This window comes from Pogona vitticeps, chromosome 1 (genome assembly GCF_051106095.1).
Source record: "Pogona vitticeps strain Pit_001003342236 chromosome 1, PviZW2.1, whole genome shotgun sequence".
NCBI lineage: Eukaryota > Metazoa > Chordata > Lepidosauria > Squamata > Agamidae > Pogona > Pogona vitticeps.
The window spans coordinates 159,030,539-159,049,814 of NC_135783.1; the positions used below are offsets into that span (position 1 = coordinate 159,030,539).

At 40.6% G+C, this 19,276-nt stretch overlaps 1 protein-coding gene across 7 annotated transcripts in view; it reads right to left on the reverse strand.

Annotated features, from left to right (window-relative positions):
* Nucleotides 1-2,639: 2,639 nt before the first annotated feature.
* AFTPH (aftiphilin) overlaps nt 2,640-19,276 on the reverse strand; it is a 61,824-nt gene continuing 45,187 nt past the window's right edge. For all 7 annotated transcript variants that reach the window (XR_013537325.1, XM_020803355.3, XM_020803354.3 and 4 more), the window contains 2 exons: nt 17,692-17,815; nt 2,640-3,762 (listed from right to left, as the gene is read on the reverse strand). Coding sequence is in view for 6 of the 7 variants with exons in the window: in XM_020803355.3 (XP_020659014.3) it covers nt 3,618-3,762; nt 17,692-17,815 (269 nt within the window). In the remaining variant the exon portion in view is untranslated. The remainder of the gene's footprint in view (nt 3,763-17,691; nt 17,816-19,276) is intronic.

Below are 19,276 nucleotides of genomic sequence, written 5' to 3' on the forward strand. Positions count from 1 at the left end.
ACCTTCAATGTAGTGTATAGGGAACTTTTTGAAGTTCAGTTCACATTTATATTGACATCCAATAGTCTAATCTTCATAACCATTTATTTATTTTTTGGGGGAGGGGGAAAATAAGAATAAGAAAAATGGTGCCCCAGATATAAAAATGAAAAATTTTGGTCATTTCCAGTGCCTCTCAAAACCCAGTGGTTTCCACTTTAAGTACAGTCAATAAACACCCAATCCACATCAGGATAGTAAAGTATATCTGCTCTCTTTTGATAGGCTGAAGCATGCAGGCCCAATGCCCTTTGGATAAACAGGATTTAAGCTGCATCGTTTATGAAAAAGCTAAATGGCAAACAAATAATAATACATAAAAAAGTAAAAGAGGTAATTTCTCAAATAACTCAGCCAATGGAGCCAGCCAATGTCTGAAGAGAGCCAAGATCCTCTAGCTGTACAATGGTGCCTTGACTTAGAAACAATGGCTGTAAGTCAAAACATTCTTAAATCAAAGCACCATTTCCCATAGAAATGCATTGAAAACCAATTAATCTGTTCTGGCCGAAGAAAAAAAATAACCCCCCAAAATAAAAAATAAAACACTGCAAGCCCCTGGGGCTGAAAAAAACAAAACAAATCCCAAAATAAACAGAAACATAACCCCCCCAACACAATCCCACTTTGCAAAAGATTTTTAAAAAGTTTTAAAAAAGCAAAAAGCAGCACCTTACCTCTGCCGCTGCTGCCAAAAAGCCTCTCGGACTCCAGCCGCCACTACCGGGCCAGGGCTTCTCCACCGCCATGGGAGACCTCCCGGGTGTCCCCACTGCTGCCGATCGCCGCCTCCAGAGGCCTCCCAGGGAAAGCCTGGTACACCGGGGCTACCAGGGGAGGGCTTCCCCTGGTAGGCCCAGTCTACCCCCGGGAAAGCCTGAAGGTGGCAATTGGTGGAGGGAGGCTGGGAAGGGTCCGGGAGGGCAAGGGGGGACACAGTTCTTTCCCCAGTGGGCCTGCACGGGGGTGCAGAAAGGCTGGGAAGGGTCCGGGAGGGTCAAAACCACCACCCCCTTGCCCTCCCGGACCCTTCCCAGCCTCCTCCCACCGTGGTGCGGGCCCACCAGGGCTGAAATCGCTACCCCCCCATAGCCCTCAGGGAGCCTACCTGGCCGTCCTCCGCCACCTTTTCCTAACTGTTGGGGCAAAAGAGCTACCAAGAAGTGGCCTCTTTTACCACCTATAGTTAGAAATTTGAATTTCCCCCCGTCTTTTTTCTGTTTGTAGGTCAAAGCTCCGGCCACAAGTCAAAGCAAAATTTTGCGGCTGGAGCTGTCCATATGTTGTTCGCAGGTCAGGGCGTTCGTAAGTCAAGGTCCCACTGTACATCCATTTGTACCCCCTGCATCCCACACGTCTTCACCTGCACAACTCACTACCCCTTGGGTGGCACCCACACTGAAGCCTGCAGGCTGGTGTTCCATCAACTCTTGCTCATCCTGGCTGGCAAAGAAACAACGGAATAGCAAATATCTAACAGCATACAAGGGACATGGAGGGGAGAGGCATATTCAAAAAGTTATTTAATGTTCTTATCTTGCAGAAAAGCCCATTTGTTTTCAAATCAGTCAGCCCTTCCTTTTCAAACACACACAATTGGTATGAACACTGCAGGGCTGAAGAATATTGCCACAATATTAATATGTAGAACTAGTCTGGACCTCAAAAAATACCTAGTCCAATCCCTTTCAATGAGAGAAATTTATTGTTCCAGTATCCCTCTACTTAAAAACTTCTCAGGAAGGAAAATCCTCCAAATTCCGAGGCAGTCTGCCCTTCAGTTCACAGCATCAACGAGTTCTTCCTAACTTTTAGTCCAAACCTCCTTTCATGTCATTTGAACCTGTTGGCTGAGGTCCTACTTTGATATGTTAGTTTTATCATCATCATATTTCCCCACAAATTCTCACTACTACTACTACTACTAGATTCCATCCCTTGTATTTAAACGGAATGCATATCTTCAGCCTGATGTTGGGAAAGTGTGAAGGCAAGAGGGGAAAAGGACGTCAGAGGACGAGATGGCTGGACAGTGTCATCGAAGCTACCAACATCAATTTGACCCAACTCCAGGAGGCAGTGGAAGACAGGAGGGCCTGGCATGCTCTGGTTCATGGGGTCACGAAGAGTCGGACACAACTTAACAACTACAGTAAATAACAATTAATATCTTCAGCCAGAAGAAATTACTGAAGGAAAGACGAAGTGGCTGCTTCTACAAACCGTGGTATTAGTTTACCGTTCTTCTTCCAGTAGCTACACTTCTTCCCGGTTGCTGAAGAAACTAAAAGAAGCATCCAGATTGCCCTCATCCCACGTCCCAAACAGAAAGACAGTTCTGTGGATGAACAAGTGTGCACTCCAGCCACATTCCAGATCACTTCAATTCTACATAAATAGGTTCTGTGCAAACAGCAGAAAACCATTACCATATTGATCAACTAGACACAAAAACAGGTTACTCTCAAATACCTACAGGGTGTGCTTTGGTGAGACATATGGTGATCAAAATTTATTTCTTCTTTGAATATGGAAAATAGCTCTTCTGCTCTTTGTTTGGCAGAACTGAATGTATCAGGAGAACAATATTACTGCACACATTAACAGACTATATAACTTTATTTTTTTTTATTTTGTGTACGCTAAGAGGAAATTTATACACTGAAATTTCAAAAAGACCTCAGGCATGCACATAAACCTTATCAGAGGTTGTTCTACATAGCATTCTCTTTTTCCATAGGAATTTCCCCAAACATTTACAACCCATAGTTTTACTGTACATACAGCCTAAACCATAGCAATCTATGATTATGTCAAATTTACACTGTGCAAAATCAAACATAAGAATAGTGGTACAACAAAGAAAATGTAACAGGTATATTTCATTAAAAGACATTCAGATAGCTTTGGTCCTTCTATCCCAAACCAAATTGATCAGTACACAGATTCCCACGGTAAGTGGCTAGGCAGTAATCTGTCACTTAACTAAAAAAAATGAGAGTAAACCTCTTGAAAGGCAATGATGATAAATCCATAGTGCTAGAATTCAAAAAGCTAAAAATCGACCACTTAGCCCCCCCCCAACTGAAAAAGCCACATGAAATCTGATGAAAATGAGACAATTCAGTCTGCTTAAAAGAAAGCACTGAAAGATCCTGAAACATTTAGGCTTCAGTAAAAAGATTTTAATCAAGGGTAGCCAAGTGATTCATAGGGAGGGGATGAGTGAAATGTCATGATGAGCAAAAATTAGAAGTTCCATTTAAAAAATATTTATAAAGTTTTGTAAGAAGGACACTACCAGTGTATTCCACAAAGACAAATGTTTACACCCCAGCACAACAGAAAAGGGTAAATCTTCCAAAAAAGCTTCAATCTGCCCGTTATTTACATTTTTTTCTAATATAAATTTAGGACTCCAGTATGTAAATAAATATACATAACTATGTATACCATTCTAGTGCTGCTTACCAACAAATCATCTGAACTTGAATTTTTCATTAAAGCAAGATCACTTTATAGGACCCAGGAAGGGGACTAGGGGAGGAATCAATAGAAGTTGTCCAATTCCATTCATTTTAGTCTACCTTGGCTTGGCAACTTGTGGAAGGTGTTAATGTGGCTGGGAACATCAACACCTTGGCATGCATGAAAGATAAGTCAGGAAGGCTAGAAATCACCTTGGCAGCTTCTTCACTGAGCTGTTCTTCCTTTTTGGGCTTTCTATTTGAGAAAAAAAAGGTAAAGAAAAGTTACTCACTTTTGTAATAGAAAAATAAGACTCTCAACTGGTATCAGACTCTTTCAAATTTTGAACTTAATGAAGAATGAACCGCAAGAGTATGTTTTCCTGTGACAAACTGGGTTTCTTTTGTATTTGTATCCACTCCTGCTCTGAATTTATTTCCTCTTTTTGCACTCTGATCGCAAAGAGCTCTGGCAAGGCAGTATGCAAGAGAATTCTTATGTGCACATAGTATGGGACTTGGGAGAAGGAAGAACACAAGGAAGTGCATGTGTGTGTGAATACACACATACATATGTGCTTGCACAGAAGGGCTGATTCCAAGTTTATCCCCATTTTCACTCATACTACTCTGTCAACAGCTAGGTTAAAAATACCTCTTTCAAAAGGCCAGCAAGACACATATGATGATCCAACTCCATGTGCACTTTCAAGAACATCAGACTAAATTGACAGTCTCTCGCTATACCATGTACCATATACCAGACTAACTTGTATACCTGCAGGAGGACAGACTTAAACCATGCCAGAAGATACGTGAAGAGAGACTCCTCATTATTATTTGTATTTATTCCGATTTCTGTATTTACATAATCTCTGGCTCTATTCCTTCCACCTTTATCCTCAAAGCAACACTGGGACATAAGTGTGACTGTGAAGATGTTCCCCCTACACCCACATTTGAACTGCTGCATCATCCTGACTCTACAGATTGGTTTACCCATCATATACACCAGTGCTTCCCAGCCTTGGATAACCCAGGTCTTCCTAAACCGCAACTCCCAGAAACCCTGCCCAGTGCAGCTGGTCGTGAAGGCTTCTGGGATTGGAGTCCAACAACACTTGGGTTACCCAAGGTTGGGAAGCACTGGTATACACAATACGTGTATGCAAAGAATACTATAACATACTATTCTTGCTATTACCATTTATGCACTATATTGACCTTAAGCAGTGTACCCTAATGACTAGACTGCTTCCCTTTTCTTTAGTAAGAAAGGGCATTTTCATGTGTTATTTTAAAAGGCAGCAACACATTTACATTTGTGGGATGGGGTTACAAGGAGCATATGAACAGCATGCAAGAAGTTCATCTTGCTTCTAACCAGCATTCCTTACATTTTCCCTGCACAGTAGGGATTTTTTTTTTACTCAAGCAGCACCTTCTAATTTCTGCGTTAAGCCAAAGCATCTATTATACATCTATTACGCAATTTTGTCTACTTTAAGTCAAGTACTGCAGACCTCCCCTCTCCCGGGTCTATTCTGTTGACATGTTCACAGCTCATCTTCATTCTGTAACGTATGCGAACATCCTACTAAGACTAAACAAATTCCCAATTCTTTTTGTTTGCCTCCATGCTGCCAGAGAGGCACCTAAACACTAATGTCCTGGTGTCAAGTAATATGCACCTTGCTCTACACCTGCACAGTACAGCCAAAACTAACAGAGGGGCAGCAAAGTTCATCCATCACAGCAAAACCAAAAGCTCAGGGCACCTTACAGACAAACAAGACCTTGGACACTTTCAACAGATACATGACGAATTATCCTCAATTTTGGCAGGTTACATATATGAAGGGCATTGGATTTTGTAGTCTTTGTGTCCTATATTTTAAGAAAAAACTAGATATCAAGCTATTCAAGGCAGCAGAGAGGGTGCAACACTTAGAGAAGACTGTCACATACTTATATTTTATTAGAAGGGGTTGTACATATTCTACTGCAAGGAAGAGGTCACTTATTTCTCTGGTGGGGTGAAATTTCAGGAGTGAAATTACTGCCTGGACAACCCTCATACATTTTGGGATGGGAAAACATAATTTCATTTTGCTCTGTGAAGCAACAGAAAACAAGTCTTTGGCCTCTCCTTTGTGAAAATCATTCATGTTTTTGAAAAATGCTATTATATCCTCTCTTTTCTTCTCCATGCTAAACATATCTATTTCCTCATAAGAGTTGTTTTCCATATAGCTGACCAAATTAGTTGCTCTCCTATAAACACAGCCCAATTCATCTACATCCTTCTAAACATATTTGATACTCAGCATGCTATGTTGCAGACTACGACTCAGGAGACCTGGATCTGAATCCTCACTTGGTCATGGAAATGCACAGAGCGGGGAGTTGGAAGTGGTATGGCCACTCCCATAAAGCAAAGCGTGCTGCTTATATACCGCCCCATAGTGCTTCAAGCACTCTCTGGGCAGTTTACAAGTTAATGACGCAGGCTATACACTGCCCTCCCAGTAAGCTGGGTACTCATTTTACCAACCTTGAAAAGATAGAAGGCTGAGTCAACCTTGAGCCGGCTATCTGGGATTGAACCCTGGGGTTGTGAGCAGTTTTGGCTGCAGTACAGCAGTTTAACCACTGTGCCACGAGGCTCTTACCCTCTGGAGGGTAATTAAAGTACTTGAAAATGCAAGAAGATGTTAAGGAGCTTGTTAGACTCTACTAGAAGCTCTTTAATATTTCACTTGCCTTGAAAATCCCATTAGTTCTGACTTGATGACACATCATAACATCTGAACATGTTATGCCCAAAACAGAATACAGTACTCCAGATGCATTTGGAAGAGTCCACAATAAAATGGAAATATCACTGCTTGTGACTTACAAAAGTAGCCTAACATTGCATGAGGCTGTTTTTTTTCCTTCTGTAGTTATATAGACTCAGGTTCTGCTTGTACTGACAGCAAGTCCAACATCCCTTAAACTTTTAGTACATCTATGTCAGGTAGATATAAAGATTTTACAGTGCCAACTATTTTACTGGAAAGGCCCAGCAATGACCTATCATTATCATTATCCTACCCTTCCTCCTCCCTTTTATTCACTGAGTGCTGTGCTTTTGTTCTTAGGAGTAGTTTAAAGAGAAAATCAGTAGTGAACAGGACCTTTCCCTACAGCTAAGGCTCCTGCACATTTATTAAATATGTATAGGATACAGCATTCCTACAGTCAGACTAGGCAAGAGATCTTTCAGTACTTTGAGGTATCTTCTAACAGCTTGTTGGGATTTATTAAACGTTCCACAAAAAAGCGAAAATGGAAGGCTATGGAAATGAACTATATTTCCCCAAATGTAGCTTCTCAAACTATAATAGAACACGTTTCTCCAACTCCATAAACATACAAACAAATTAACAAGATCAGAATGTCACAACTGTAACATCAATGCAATAAACTCTAGAAATGTGAAATGAAGAGAAAAAAGTGAAACAAAATTAAACTTCACGTGTCTGTATGATGCTTTCCTTCGGAAAAGAAAATGAAACATCCTGTACACTGCCACACATTACAAGCATGCTATATGCCATACAAATACACTATATAATAGTTGGTCCAGAGTAGCAGAAAGGTATTTACTGGAGGGTGATTAAAGTGCCTGAAAATGCAAGATGTTAAGAAGCTTGCTAGACTCTATTAGAAGCTCTTGGAAAAGTTGAGTCACAAAATGTAAGGATCACTTTGGTAGATCCAATGTATTGGCATTTTTCAGTGATCAGAAGATGTGAAAAAGGAATAGGCATCTTTATATACATATATATGTGGCTTCAGGCACTGCTAGACATAAGGCAAAAAAGTTTAATAAATCAAACGAAGAGCACATAGCTTAAAAAAACCACTCTTTTTCTGGAGGTATGAGGCAGCCTATCTTAAGAGAGGAGGTTGTTCAGGTTATCCTAATTACTACAAAGCTTCCTGGATGTGAATTTGGGAACAATATAAACACTGATTTAAGCTTGTTCATTATAAGAAAGGGTAAAACTGAAGGCTACGCAAAAGGTTGAAATGAGCCAGTGGGATTGTTCTTAAAGGCAGATCAGAGAGATGATTAACTTAAACAGGCCCAAACAGCCAAGAATAGCATTAACTGAGTCTTGAAGCAAGGCCTGTTGGTCTCAGGCTACTATAAACAGTTACAGCACATGCTAAGAAAGACTGGTGAGGTATCAGCATAGGCAGAAAAGAGGCACACGACATGCTTCCTACTATGTATTTTTGCAAGAGCATGAATGCAAGGGATTTGGAATTAGAAACCTCTTGCCACAACCATTATGCTATGGTTGTCTTTGCAGGAATCAACTTTGAGAACACTGCTTTTTGGATGTTACAGTGGGGTCTTGACTTGAGAACTTAATCCGTATTGGAAGGCGGTTCTCAAGTCAAAAAGTTCTCAAGTCAAATCTGCATTTCCCATAGGAATGCATTGAAAACCATTTGATCCGTATCTGCTCTTTTCCGTCCATAGAAACTAATGGGAAGCTGCTATTCCGCCTTCGACCACTAGAGGGGATATTTTGTTTCTTTTTTTCTTAGGTCAAGAAAGGTTCAGGGAAGGCAGGGAAAATACAGTCCAGGCAGTACAGGACCAGGCAGTCTGAAGACTGTCTCCCAATCTACTCTCTAAACGCTGGGAGGAGTGAGGAAGCAGACAGGCACCCTTTTCACTGGCCAACAGTTAACTGAAAGTTCACTTTTTGCACCTTCCCTACCTCCCACGTGGGTTTTTTCAGTTCTTAACTCAAATCTAAGTACTTAAGTCAATATTTTCCTATGAGAGCGGTTCTTAAGTCAAAATGTTCTTAACTCAAGCCATTCTTAAGTCAAGACCCCACTGTACCTTTAGTGGAGACATTTACTTGATTCAGATATCTTAAATTCTATATTTTAAACTAGGTGACTTAAGACTTGTTAGCTCCAATCTGAAACGTAATGCATACGTTAGATCCTATGTCTTTTTCCTATGTCACCAGAGGGCAACTTAGTTCAAGGATTAAGCACTCCTCTGGAACAGATTGCGGAACAATTAAAATTAGAGAAGAGGAGGACACAAAATTGGCATCCTGCCCAGTGCTGATATGCCTACTAAAAGGCATGATATGTATCTTCTTTGTTATGAAAATACTATCCTAATGTTCTACGAAATAAAAAATGTGATCATGATTTTTCCTTTTAAATTGAAACAATATTTTCACACTTCTCAGTAAATTCCTTTTTTGTAAGTAGGAATAGCAGGCATTACTTCATCACAGTTTAAATCCAAGTAGTGATGGCAGCATCAAGGGGTGGAACTCTTCTTTCTATTTTGGATACTTTCCTTCTGATCCTTAAACAGATTTTGGAATAGGTGTTTCTCTCTCCTTAAAAGATTTGTGGTTTAGAAAATAAACATTAATTTAGCATGAATATTTATTTAGCAACTGAGATGTGCCCAATACTGGAAACTTGTATGCAGTCCATCTGTTCCGAAGCAACCCCACCCAGTAGCAAACTGACTATAGGAGTCCATAAAAGGTTTCTGTCCAGCCTCAAGGCTTCCCTTAACAGCTGTCATAAGCAAAGGAATGGGTCTCAGCCCCGCACATGTCTTCAGCTGCTAGCCCATATTTCGTATTACATGCAGTTTACGTCTTAAAGCAGGTTATGCAACATTCCAAGAAGAACACACTTACAGGAAACCACATCACATTCACATTTCAACAAATTCTTGTAATGAGTACAAATTCTTGTAGTCATTTTAATTTCTCTTTATCCTCAGGTGCCTTCTCAGTGCCCACTTCCTGCTTTTGAAATATCTCTCCGACTGCCTGCCCATCTTAGTATACACATTTCCCCCCTATTTCCTACTTCCACGGCTTGAAAATGTAATTTTTTCTCAATGCCAAACCAAAAGCTGAAGCTATGAATAGCTTTAATCTTGATAACATGATACTGGTGTATATGATGGGTAAACCAATCTGTAGAGTCAGGATGGTGCAGCAGTTCAAATGTGGGTGTAGGGGAACATCTTCACAGTCACACCTATGTCCCAGTGTTGCTTTGAGGATAAAGGTGGAAGGAATAGAGCCAGAGATTATGTTTTTCATCTTTCAATGATCTTCCTTAAACACAGTAGATCTAAATTGTAGATCTTTATTTGTTTTTCAACACTGAACTTAATAAGCAAATCATAATGGTTAGTTTAAAAAAAAAAACCAACCTGCCTCCCAGATTAGTGAAGTACAAATATTGGTAAAAGTGAAGGCAGACAACTCATTGTAAATAATAAAGTGATGGCATAACTAATAAAGTTTATAACTCCTATGCATCGACACAAAACTGATATGAACCTAAACAGTTGTGAAAGAGATGGAGATTAATATCTATACTATCTGTACAGCAGCACTAAAAGCAAGGGATGCTTAGGAACAAAAGAACCCTAGACCAAAGGATCTGATCTGTTATCCTGAGAGCTCCACAAACTACGCCCCCCCCATACCAAAACTAAGTACTGTACGCTGTATCAGAACAGATTTGCACTCTCTTCTCCTGGAACTGAATCATCAACTTGCAATCTGTTTATGGAGGAGATAATTCAATGTAGCACTCCCACTAGTGGCAAACTGTTGAAGTTAACATAACCTGATCTTTTTTTTATAGAACACTTCAGGATTTCTAAAAACTTTTAAGTTTCATACAAGACCCCTTTACATTGTAGGTCCTTTCCAAGCCATCTGGGTTTCTTTTTAAGAGAAGGGTGGGGTAAAAACACTTTAAATAAATAAAGCTCTAACACTGGGGATCTGTATATGCCTGTGAATGGCTGAGCAATGTACTAATAAATTTTAAATGATACTGGTCTCAGATTTATCTAATTTAGCAACAGAAGCCATTGTAATTTTGCCACTCAAACACTGATTGGAAGAAGCTACCTTGGACCTTCCCTCTTACTTAATCATATTCAGTTGACTTCTGTACGCAGGCCCTATTCTTAGCACTGGGGAAAGGACCAACAGAAACCAACAGAAAATTACCAGCAACAGCCGAACTCTTATGAAAGCTTAAAAGAGAATGAAAATATAGACATTCCCAAGACAACTCACATGATCCAATACTTGCAGATATGGAAGTAGTACATGTGCATGAAAAAACGTGTGCATAGGAATACCCAGCTTCACAAAGAAATGTAAACAAGCAATGCACTTTGATCTAATGCAAACACATGGTAAACTATAATGTAGGCATCTGATCTGCATGGGGCTATATGTTATTCAATGGGCATAAATAAATCCAATTATTGAGGAAGATTCTTATGCATAATCACTAGTGTCAGAAATGGATGCCAGATGCCTACAGACTTCATGTTTTGGAGAAATGAGTATAAAATAATAGATGCAGATGACACCAATACTGAGTTCAGGATGACCAGAGATTATATCAAAGAGAACGCTGTCAGAGTGGAGAATGTCAGTAGCGAGGCAGAAGTTGATATGAGTTGTAGACATGCTTCAGAAGTCAAAAGCTGTGTACTGAGGCTGCTGAAGACACAAATGAGATAGAGTAGATGAACTGTTGCAGTAACACAGATATCAGCTATTGCTCTCATGGCTGCTTTGGGGTTAGGAATAGATTAGATGACAATGGATGTGATTTGTTGACGCCTGGTTGGTCCCCTGTGAGGAAGGAGAGCTACTAGGATGGTAAGGACCAAATTCTTGATTCTGGTGATGATGACAGGACAAGAAACATGTATGTAGGAGAGACCATAAATCAGGAGGAACCCATCCTGATAATACTGTTTCCAAGAATATTGCAGGGATTGAAACCAGTGAGGGCCATAGGGGTCTTGAGCTAAAGACATGAGCAGGGGAGACAAAGATTCCAAAAAGTCTCCTGCTGAATATGCTACAATCTGGACATCATCATCTTCCATGTCAAATTGTTATTGCATCTGTTCCAGGATGAGGGTTAAGGAGCAAAGAGATGAAGGAGGTGACACGTTTTACATAAGCACCACCTGGCCTACCATAATGAATTCTTGGTGTGGCTGAGACCAAAGATGATACCATCAATGGGGACCTCTTGATTAGTTGATGTAGTGTGCACGTGCTTACACCTCTTCTCCTGGACATCAGGATGAGGAGTGAAATCTCTTGGTCCAGGATCCTAATGACTCTTGGGCAAGTACCTGTCCCAAGCCTAGTAACAATTCCATCTCCTACCTCAACACAGTCTTGGATGCTTCAGCTTATCTCGACAAATCAAGGTGAACTACTGAAGGTGGTAGATTAGTCCAAATGAAGATTAGGACTCTCTGGAGTAGATTTAGACACAGTAGTAGATACCTGAACAGTGTCTTTTCATATGAAAGCCCTTAAAATGGGAAGCATTGTCCTGCAAAGCTTTTTCAAAAAATAAGGCAACAGCAGTGTTCATCAGATGGTGGAATTTTGCCTCCACAGTCAACACACTTTTAAAAGAAGGCCTCGGAAACCATAAGCCCCAACAAGTACAATGAAGAATTGGCAATCACTAAAAGAATAAAGTGAATCCCCCCTCCAAAAAAAAAAAAAAAAGACAAAAAAAAAAGACAAAAAAAAAATAAGACGTAAAGAGAAGACCCAAGGAAGGAAAAATATCAGCAAGGAAAAAATACTTTAAAAATGAAGACTTCTGACTGTGGTATTACTGTAATGGCACAAACTGTCTGAAATAAAGAGGTTACCTACCTGTAACCATAGTTCTTCTAGTAGTCCTCTGTGAATCTACACAATTGGGTTTTTCTGCACCTGTGCTGAATGTCTTGGAAGATTCCAGCGCTTAAAGACATGATTAGTGGAAAGTTCCCCCGTGGAGCGCATGCTCCGCCCATCCCAAATTCCCCTCAGTTCCTGATAAATCCGCTAGGTGAAAAGAACTATGTAGGATAAAAAGTGATGGACAGAGGGGAGGATGGGTGGGATGTGTGGATTCGCAGAGGACCACTAGAAGAACTATGGTTCTTTTTCTTCTTCGTGGCCTCTGTGAATGCAACACAATTGGGTGACTAGCAAGCTCACTTACCAGATGGTAGGACGTCACGGTAGGAAGGATGCCAGGACAGCTGTGCCAAAACCAGCATCACTCCATGCTCTGACATCTAAAGGGTATTACCTGATAAAGGTTGAAGGATTAGACCATGTGGCTGCACGGCAGATGTGAAGAAGTTCAATTTCACGCTGGAAGGCAGTAGATGTTGACAGTGCTCTGGTGGAATGTGCTGTTAAATGATCAGGAGGTAGTTTGCCTAATAGCTCATAAGCTAATGAGATGGTTTGGATGATCCATCTAAAGATAGACTGTGGGGAAGCTGGTGCTCCCTTGTGAGGACCATGAAAGCAGAGATAAGTACAATGAGGACAAGTTGAAGAGACCATTGAGGGACAATACATTGACGTGGAAGGTGAATATTATTGAGTCCCTTGAGAAATTGTTTTAAAGTTGGGTGGGAGAAGAGTTTAGCTGATTTAGAGTTGTTAGGTTGATGAGCAATGATAGCTGAAATATACACCATCAAAGTGGAGTAAGACAGTCCGAAGTTAAACAGATGAAGGAGGAAGGTGCGTAAAGTTTTCAAGAGAACTGGAGTTGCAGTTAAGTCATTTGAATTGGTAAAGGATAAGAATGCTTTCCATTTGTTTTTATATAGGAGCTGTGTTGAGGGTTTTCGAGCCCAATCAAGCACATCCTTTATGGCAGGAGTATCCTCCAGGCTGTCAGATTCAGAGACGGGATGTCTGGATGGTAGATCATCCCGTTGTCTTGTGGTAAAAGGTTGGGGATCAGAGGGAGTCTGAATGAATCTGTTGACATCAACCTGAGGTGAGTGAACCACGGTTAACATGCCTACCATGGAGCAATGAGAATTGCATTGGAATGGAATTGATGGATTCGAATGATAGTCCTCTGTATGAGTGGTATAGGAGGAAATAGATAAAGTAGGCTTTCATCCCAGCTTGTCATGAATGCATCCCCAATCAAATTTCTGGCAATCTGCAAGGGAATTTTCTTCTGTGGCTACATTCCCAACCTCTATTGGGAATATGTGATGTAGGTAACACCATTCCCACAGCTCGATTGTGAGGTAGAGAAGGGACAAAGAATGTGTGCCTCCGTGCTTGTTCACATAATACAGAGTGGTAGCGTTGTCTGTAATGAGCTGGACTGCACGTCCCGCGATGAGTGGCAGGAAGGTGTGAAAAGCTCTGATGATTGCTAAGAGTTTGAGATGATTTATGTGTAGTAATTTTTCTTGATTCGTCCATAGGCCATGAATCTTGTGATGTTGGCAGTGTGCTCCCCATCTCGACGAGCTGGCATTGGTAATAACTTGTATCATCTGTTGGAGAGGGAGAAAGGGTCGCCCGACAATTAGATTTGGGAGAAATGTCCACCAGGTGAGTTGATGAGCTAATTCAGACACATAGATGGGTGGTCTGTCATGTGATTGAATAGCGACAGGTACCACGACTGAAGTGATCTCATTTTGCATCAAGCATGTTGCATTACCAAAGTTGTTGATGCCATGAGTCTGAGAAGATGTTGTACATGATGGGCCGATACAGAAGCTAGAGGTCGAAATGGCTGAATGTTGTTTTTTAATTTGAGGATTCTCTCTCGTGGAAGAAAAGCTCTGGCTTGTAGAGAGTCGAAAAGAGCCCTGATGTAGGTGGCAGTTTGAAAAGGTTCTAAATGTGATTTTGTGAGATTCACCTTGAGGCCGAGATCTTGGAGTGTATCAAGAGTAACACGAGTGGCTCTGATGGCATCGTGATGAAATAAGGAGATTATCAGCGAGTCGTCTATGTACAGAAAGATGTTGATACCTTGAAGTCGAAGGTATGCAGAAACTGGTGCCATACATTTTGTGAAGGTTCTCGGTGCTGTGGAAAGCCCAAAGGGGAGCACGCAGTACTGGTAAGTGATGTTGCCGAGCTGGAACTGAAGAAATTTGTAGTGGTACAGATGAATAGAAATGTGGACGTATGCATCTTAAAGATCAATCACAACAAACCTATCTCCCTGCAAAAGAAGAGGAATGATAGTGTCTAGTGTGAGCATCCGAAAACGTCAGGGTCAAAAAAATTTGTTGAGATTTCTGATATCAAGGATGGGTCGAAGTTCTCCATCCCTTTTAGGTATGGTAAAGTATCTGGAGTAAAAACCATCTCTTAAATCATATGAGGAGGCTGTGATTATGGCTTGTTTTTGCAGAAGAGAGACTTCTTCTTGGAGGATTGTGGAATGTGAGGTATTTTTGACTCTTCCAATTGGTGGAAATGATTTAAATTCAATAAAGTAACCATGTTTGATAATAGAGAGGAACCATTTATCATTAGTTATAGACTGCCATGTATGAAAAAATGGACTTAATCTTGTTTGGAAGTGAATTCAAAATTGGGGAAACTGCAATAGAGGCTTAAGGTATTGTTTACCCTTTTTCTGGGGTCGACGAAAGGATTGGCAATGCTGTTGTTGTTGGTTTCGAAAAGGCAAAGGTGCTGAGGTCAATTGTCCTTGAAATGGTTTGTCTGATGATTGTGGTCTATATTGTCAATATTGTTGGAACTGCTGATATGATTGTTGGTAGAAAGGCTGCTGGCGGTATTGTGCACATTGGAATCTGTAAGGTTGTTGTGTAGAATAAGACTGGGCAGTTTTGCGTAATTTAAGAAGGTTCTCCATGACTTCATCAGTTTTCTGATTAAATAGTCCAGACGGTAGATCTTCGATTCTGGTTTTAGCATCATCAGAAAGACCAGTAAATCGAAGCCATGCATGACGTCGCAATGTGATGGAATTAACCAAAGATTTAGATGCAGCATCTGTAGTGTGTCAAGATACAATTCTTTGCTGCTTGGAAAGCTGCTTGGAAGGCTTCTGTACAGATGTTCATGGCTTCTGATTTGACCAATTCTGCAGCTAATTCACGTATAGGGAGAATTTTGCTCCACAGTTGTTTGTAGCACATTCCCATAGTTGCCCGATAGTTTGAAACTTGCAGTATAAATGAAGTGAGGGAGTATAGACGTCTGCCCAGTATATCCAGTTTTCTACCTTCTCTATTTGTAGGGGCTACAGAAGACTTGCTACGGGCTTTAGATTGATTAGATTCAACTATTATTGAGTTCGGTGTAGGGTAAAAAGCTGGTATCAGGTCCATGTGTTTATAATGATTTTCTGTACATCTGGAGATTTGTAATGATGATGGTTTATCCCAAGATTCCTTAATTAAATCTAACACAGCTGGAATGAATGTGAGACTAAGTGGAGGTGTCTTATCCTGATTAATGTTGTTGAAAACCAAGTCCGGTTTGGATGATGGAGGCTCCTCGATCTCAAGTTGAAGAGACTTGGCCATCCTAGCGACTAGCTGGGAGTAGGATGTAAAGGCTTCTGACGGTGACGGTGGGTGATTCTCACTGATATCGGAGGTTGGTGTTGGTAGGTTTGATGGTGATTCCTGTGATGTATCTGGTCTTGACTGGATGAAGATGAAGATGGAGAATGGTCTCGAGGTCTTGGTGTTAGTGGTCCTGCTGAGAAAGGTTGAGTTGTAGAAGGGAGGCATGTGGAACGCCTTTCTGAATCAATGGTAGGAGGGGGGCTTTGTAGGTAGTGGTAACTTGCAGTGACAGATTTGGATGACTGTTTGGAACATTTGGAATGGAGATGCTGGACAGCAGGTAAGGAACGTTTTAGCGTTGGCTTGGCTGGAAGATAAAATAGTCTGGTACTGAGTGTTGAGATTGGTGTCGGCGTTGAGGTGGAGATGGAGATGGAGATGTCAATGGTGAATACGGAGATGGATACGGTAGTATATAACGGACTTGTTTTGGTTCCTCATAATACAGCTGGTTCTTGAGGATATTCAACCATGTACGGGTCATAGTGATAATATTTCTTTCTCCCTTCATCCCGAGTTTGGTATCGGGATGGTTCAGGGTAGTAATAATACTCCTGATGTGGAGTCTTGTATTGAGGAGGAGAAAGATGTCTCCATTTCTCTCTCTGTTTCTTCAGAGAGTAGTGCAGTGACTCAGAGCCTGAAAGCTCAATCGGGATCACCCACCCTGAGGATACAGGGCTTGAATTGGCTGAGGCCTAGCTGGATTGTACCTCAGATGGAGAAAGGCCAATGCTCGGCGACATGCTACCAGTGGAGACTTGAAAGGGCCTAGGGTGGCCATAAAGAACGGGTAGAATAAGAGGGAAAATGGTTGGGGGGGGGGGGAGGAAAAACACTGGTAGATAAAAATTGGAAAGAACTCACAGGAGAACACTGATGAAAAAAACAACAATAATAATCGAAACGAAATGAGGTTGGTTAAAATACTGATTAGAACACTCCAACTGAAAATTGCTCGCTCTCTCCGAAACAGATCAGAACGACATGGCGGAAAAAAGGAACTGAGGGGAATTTAGGATGGGCTGAGCATGCGCTCCACAGGGGAACATCCCACTAATAATATGTCTTTAAGCTCTAGAATCTTCCAAGATGTTCAGTGCAGGTGCAGAACAACCCAATTGTTTGTATTCACAGATGCCAGGAAGAAGAATCTAGGGGTGCAACTATGTCTGCAGATGTTGTCACCTGGGCAATTTTCAGAGATTAAACATTTCATTACTTCTGTCCTGCCTCTCTCACAGCTCTCCTGTAATCATGTGAAAGCCATGGGAGCCACAAGATGGGATGAGAAGTCTTTACTTATCAAAAAATTCCACCACTGACTAAGCAATATAAAATGCTGATTTTTAGGGTTTCAGATAGCATTAAGAGCTTACAAGGGCTTTGGCATCTTACTTGTTTTGGGCTGCAACTCCCAGAATTGGGGATTCTAGGAGATGCCATTCAAAAAAAAAAAGGCATGGGGCCTTTACATATAGCAGAGACTCTCTTTTGAAGGAAGCAATGACAAAAGCAGGTGGGCCCAGCCCAATATAAACAGAGCTTATATCTCGAAGATAAAATAGAAGACAAAACTCTCTTCTTATTCTGGAAAATAAGGTTTATGTTGCAAACGTACTATAAACAACATGTGATCATTTAAGCTTCAGCTTTGGCAAGTCCTAAGAGTCATGGGAGTCAGTAACTTACCTTGCTGATGAACTTGCTTTCTCTACAGTAGACATCAGCTTTGCAAATGCATCGGTCACTTTACTGATGGTGTTGGAGGTTTCCAGCTTCGAAGTTGTCAATTCGTACAATTCTGGATCCACACCTTACAGCATAAAAGCATAATCAGTGACAGACAGAAATAAATGCCACATGTTCACTCTCAATGCACAATACTGTCTTTCCCCTTTCTGTAAACATCTGAGCTACTAAATGTGCAATAAGAAAAATAGGTACAACTTCTTAATTTTCCACCTCGCACTACTGAGAGAATATTAGCGATAAAGTTGAAATACCAGATGTCAGCCAGCTGCTAAGTCTGAACAACTATTTTCTTTTGACTTTATAAAGCACAATGGTTTCAAATCATTAGAGCAAAGGTGGGTGACCTCAGGAAGGCTGAGTGCCATTTTTCAGATTTGCTGGCATCTTGTGAGCTGCACTGCACAATTTGCATACTTAATGTATGAGTGTGTTTTTTTTTTTAAAAAATACAGTTGTTACATACAGCAAAGTTTGTTACAATGGGTTTTTGTAAACTGAAAAAAAATCACTTTCTTTAGTGGCTGGGGGGACTGCATCAAAGTATTAAGGTTTAGAGGGTTCTGGTGGCCCCGCAGCATGGCAAAGCTGCCCTCATATCCTCAAAAGAGGAAAAAAAAAATTAAGCTTTTCAATGAAGCTCTTACCTTTGTGTGTTTGTGCACTGGGGAACCCTTAAGATGCTAGGGTTAAAAATAAGGCTCTAGGAGCTAAGTGCAGTCCACAGGCCATATCTGCTCATGTATGTACAGTGACTTCATTACCACACATCATTTTTTAAGCTATCATTTTCATTTCATTTTACAGAACACAAAGTGCATCTGCAGTCCTTTCCTTATGCCTCTTTCTCCTTTTCAAAAAACTGTAAGCAGTATTTCAATCTTTTGCCTGTTTTCTCATCTTCTATTAGAAAAGAGTTAGGATAGAAACGAACCTCAAGAACCAACATAAACGTTCAAACATATAAAGATTATTTTTAGAAAATCCCAGCATTATCTGTGCAACCTGTAGTATATAGTAAGCTTTTTCTCCTGGAAAAAAAAAAAGGATATCTGGGAGTACAAAATGGTAGCAAAGTAGTAGGGTCAATTTTTTTAATCGTCTTGACAAAGACTACAAGTTAAAATCTCATCTGTTTTCAGCAACCAGATGCACGGAGATTGAATGGTGCATATTATCTTCTTCTTTTTTGTATAATCAAAGCCAAAAATACTTGAATCTTGTATGCATTACAAACTGAAATAGTGCTAAATTAAAATACCGATATGAAACCAAAACACCATGCTGTTTAAATAATGTCAGATGTTTACAGAACCCTTAGAAACAAAAGGCGTAGGCCTTCTGTGGAATCAAATACAGAAACAATAGACTATAAGAAAAAGTAATGCACTATAAGAAAAAAGGCTTCTGAAATCCCATTAAGGTCTGCCAACTTGTAAAACGGTGAATATTTTTTTTTAAAAAAAATCACAATGAATCAATGGTGATGTGTAAAACGGTTTGTAGCATGTTGCTATTTAATATT